We start from the raw sequence: 4,127 nt of genomic DNA, 5'->3' as shown, positions 1-4,127 counted from the left end.
CCCCCGGGCTGCTCAGAGCTCCACCCCGCATGCCCTTGAATCCTTCCAATGATGGACCATCCACAATTTCTCTGGGCAACCTGTTCCAGTATCTCACCATCCTCATCATAAAAAAACTTGTTCCATATATCCAATCTGAATCTACCATCTTTTAGTTTAAAACTTTTGCCCCTTCTCCTACCACCACAGACCCTGGTAAAAAGTTCCTCTTTCTTAGAAGCCCCCTTTAAGTACAGCAAAGGCTGCAATAAGGTCTCCCCAGAGCCTTCTCTTCTCCAGGCTGAACAACCCCAACTCTCTCAGGATGGGTTTCAGCCCTCTGATCATTTTTGTGGCCTCCTCTGGACCCTCTCCAACAAGTCCATGTCTTTCCTGTGCTGAGGACTCCAGGGCTGGATGCAGTAGTCCAGGCGAGGTCTCACTAGAGCAAGTAAAAGAGGAGAATCACCTCTCTTGATCTGCTGGCCATGCTTCTTTTGATGTAGCTCCGGATACAGCTGGCCTCCTGGGCTGCAAGCACAGATCACTGGTGCACGTTCAATGTTCTGTCCGTCAGTATCTCCAAGTCTTCCTCCACAGGGCTGCTCTGAATCCCTTCATCCCCTGCCTGTACTGGTACTGGGGATTGCCCTGACCCAAGTGCAGGACCTTGCACTTGGCCTCATTGAACCTCACGAAGTTCACACAGGCCCACTTCCCCAGCTTGCCCCAGTCCCTCTGGATCTGTCATCCTGTCTCTCAGGTGTATCAACTGCACCATTCAGCTTGGTGTCATCTGCAAACTTGCTGAGGGTGCACTTGATCCCATCATGTCACTGATGGAGATATTAAACAGCACTGGTTACTGTACAGACCGGGCCCACCTCTCTAGCCTGTCAAGGTCCCTCTGGATGCCATCCCTTCCCCCAAGCATCATCTGCAAACTTGCTGAAGGTGCACTCCATCCCACAGTCTATGTCATTGATGAAGGCATTAAATAGCATTGTTCCCAGTGAAGACCCTTGAGGGACACCACTCATTAATGGTTTCCACCTGGACATTGAGCCATTGACTGTAGCTCTTTGGACACGGCCACCCGGCCAAGTCCTTATCTAACAATCCATCCATCGAACCCATATTTTTCCGATTTACAGGCAAGGATGTTGGGGGGGTCCATATCAAAGGTCTTACAGAAGTCTAGCCAGATGGCATCCACAGCAACTTCCTTATCCACTGATGTGGTCACTCCACTGTAGAAAGCCACTAGATTAGTCAGGTTTGATTTGCCCTTGGTGAAGCCTTGCTGGCTGTCTCCAACCACCTCTTTGTCTTCCATATGTTTTGACATAGCTCCCAGGAGGAACACTGCAGTTTTAACTGTCATGGCTGGTGAAGGTTCTGCCCATGCTGGCCCCACTCATCCAGCCCTGCACCCACACAGTGCTGGCTACAACAGAAACATGACAACACAGACAAACAGAAAAAAAGGAAACTGCAGCAACTACGCACCCCTCACCACACACCACAGTAGCTGGAGCCAAAAACCATCCCACTCCTCCAGAGGAGAGGAAGCTACCACAGCTCCTTCCTCTGTGCTGACTGCAGTGATTTGCTGTGGTGCCCAACATCGCCTTAGCAGGACAGGGAGGCATTCCAACAGGGAGCATATCATTTCAATTCAGGATGCTGGTCTGCCTGGCTCTCTTGCATTTGTCACAAAAACAGAAAGGAGTGTGCACTCCCACCCACAAGCTGTCTCTCTGGCTGGTGTATCTGCACTGTGGCCTTGACATCGTGCTCAGCAAAGCCCAGGACCAAAAAAAGAAGCAGGTACAACTTTACCACAGCTGAATTTGTCTTGTCCACAGCTGAATTTAGGCAAGTAAAAGCCCAGTTGTCTGGACAAGTTATACCACTACAAAGACGCAGATTTGCTACAGGTACAGAGTTTCTCACTTCTTTATGGCAATAGTGTAGAGTAATATAATTAAATTGATCTCTGAATCTAAATCAGTGGAGATACAGTAGGTTTTGTTTTTCATAATGAAGCAGTACATTCTTTGGTCATACATACACCCTTTAAACACTTGCAGGAACTCCTGACACTGTAGTTTTGGGAAATCTCTACCTCCCATCAGTTTAACCTTTTCACATGCACTTCAGCCCGTCTAGGTTTACGCTACAGAGGGAGGAGAGCTCCCTGGGACCTCCCTTTTTTGGAACTACAAACCATTCAAACCATTTGCTGAACTACTAAAGACTTATACCCTGTAGTAGCAACCAGGCAGCAGAGTCTCCACAGCCAGGGCCACAGGAGAGATTCTACAAAGTGCTTTCCAGCTTTGAAACTAAATCGACAAAACCGACATTACGGCTCCTCTGAAGCGCGTCTGTCCAATACAATGAACACGTTTCTGACTTTCCTCTTACTTGCTTAATCTGTCCCAATTTAACTCTGACTAAGCCTACTGCAAAATCTCCGAGTGCAATATGCAATAAAATCAACACAGCACTTCATACTAACAAATCAACATTTGTAGAAATAGGAGAGTTATAACATCAGCTTAGCTCACATCCAACCGCTCACATAAAGCTCCAAAGAAGCGAAGCAATCAGGATTATCCTGAGCTCCTTCGGACTTAGTAAAGAATGACATTCCCAAAATGCTTCCACTGTATTTTAAATGTTGATCTTACTCAGCATTAGAGCAGGTTAAAATCTTCCAGCCAAACACCTTTTCATCACAAATCATCCTTTGTAAAAGCAGGAAACTGTGGAGCGTTACGAGTTTTGGGTGTCTCTGCCACACTGCAGCAAGGTTTCTACAGCGGCTGTATATTTTGATGACATTATTGTAGAAGTAGGGCTCCTATATACTTCCGCAATGCAATGCAAAGAAGAAAAAAAGAAAAACCTACGGAAATCAGCTTTCAGACTAGGAGGCACCATGCAGGCAGCGAGCCTTTCAAGGGCTACCACACTGGGGTCACCAGACTGCATACAATATACGTCATAGCTTGCTATATATAGCTTGCAATACAGTGTCTTCAGCAAATACTTGACCATGGACCTTACTTTCATGAGAAGGCACTCAGAATTCAGCAAGACCAGCCAAGTCTCCAAATTCTGGCACCTCTTATAGTGGAACCCCTGGGAGCAAGAATCACCAAAAGAGAGGAATTTGGGGGAGTAATTCGTAGCTCTACATAGGAATAAGAAACCCCGAAAAACCAATTAATGATGAAGTCCACTTGCTGTTGATCACCAGGAAATCATAAATACAGATGAGCCATTGCTCGATAGAGCAGGGCAGTGTAAGGAAGTAATGAAATGAAAGTGCCTGTAAATGTTCTGGAAAGTTCACCACTGTCTTGCTACAGGTACTATAGAAGAAGCCTTGAGTCTGGATGCTAACCTCAGACCCAGGCGTCTACCTGACTTCAGCTACAATTTCTGTGGTCATGAAGTAGACTTCAAATGCTATTCTTGGTTTTGAATAACACAGACAAAACAGTGGGAGAAAGACTATACCCTGGGAAAGTCAGTAAGCCCAGTCTGATGGACTTGGTGCAGGGAAGCACAGTCACAGACCTCTCACTAAATGCAGATACAGCCAGAAATGGCAAAAGACTTTCCGTAGCCAAGACGTAGCCCTCATGGTAGCCCCTGCTTTACAGAATCAGCAACAGTTGCAGCACCTTGCAAACACAAAGGTTTATTTCAAAGATTATTTTGAAGACTTGGACTCAGGTCTCCAGAATTCACAGTTTTGTTCGTGCTGGGAAGACTTGGCTCAGCTTCTTTGGGAGTGATTACATCAAAACAGGGCAAAATTATCATCTGAAAAGATACGTGCCGTATTAAACACATCCTCGGCAGTTAAGAGAGGGAGAGGATCCCGTATTTCTTCACAGGGATCCACACTCAGAATAAATACCCTTTCCAAAGCTCAGCTCATTTTCAGCAAAAGAAATGGTGCCTTCCTCAACCTCGGTACTCTTAGAGGAACCAACCAGGATAATAACACAGAATGGTAAGGAGAAATGATCTGGGCATCACCCAGGCTGTGGGAACAGCTTCATTTCTCTTTCATGTGTTTTAATGAAAGGCAGATTAGACCAGAAGGAGACAATACAAAGCTCTTCTGC

General features: G+C 46.1%; 1 protein-coding gene across 1 annotated transcript in view; it reads right to left on the bottom strand.

Annotated features, from left to right (window-relative positions):
* Positions 1-1,363, bottom strand: part of LOC104496681 (angiomotin-like protein 1) — a 34,000-nt gene extending 32,637 nt beyond the window's left edge. Inside the window, exon 1 of the mRNA XM_010139877.1 lies at positions 1,132-1,363. Within this exon, the coding sequence (XP_010138179.1) occupies positions 1,132-1,363 (232 nt within the window). The remainder of the gene's footprint in view (positions 1-1,131) is intronic.
* Between the last annotated feature and the right edge of the window lie 2,764 nt (positions 1,364-4,127).

The sequence above is a fragment of the Buceros rhinoceros genome, unplaced genomic scaffold (assembly GCF_000710305.1).
Source record: "Buceros rhinoceros silvestris isolate BGI_N320 unplaced genomic scaffold, ASM71030v1 scaffold12070, whole genome shotgun sequence".
Lineage (NCBI taxonomy): Eukaryota > Metazoa > Chordata > Aves > Bucerotiformes > Bucerotidae > Buceros > Buceros rhinoceros.
The sequence above is the reverse complement of the archived record's forward strand: the minus strand, read 5'-3'. Positions and strand labels throughout refer to the sequence as shown.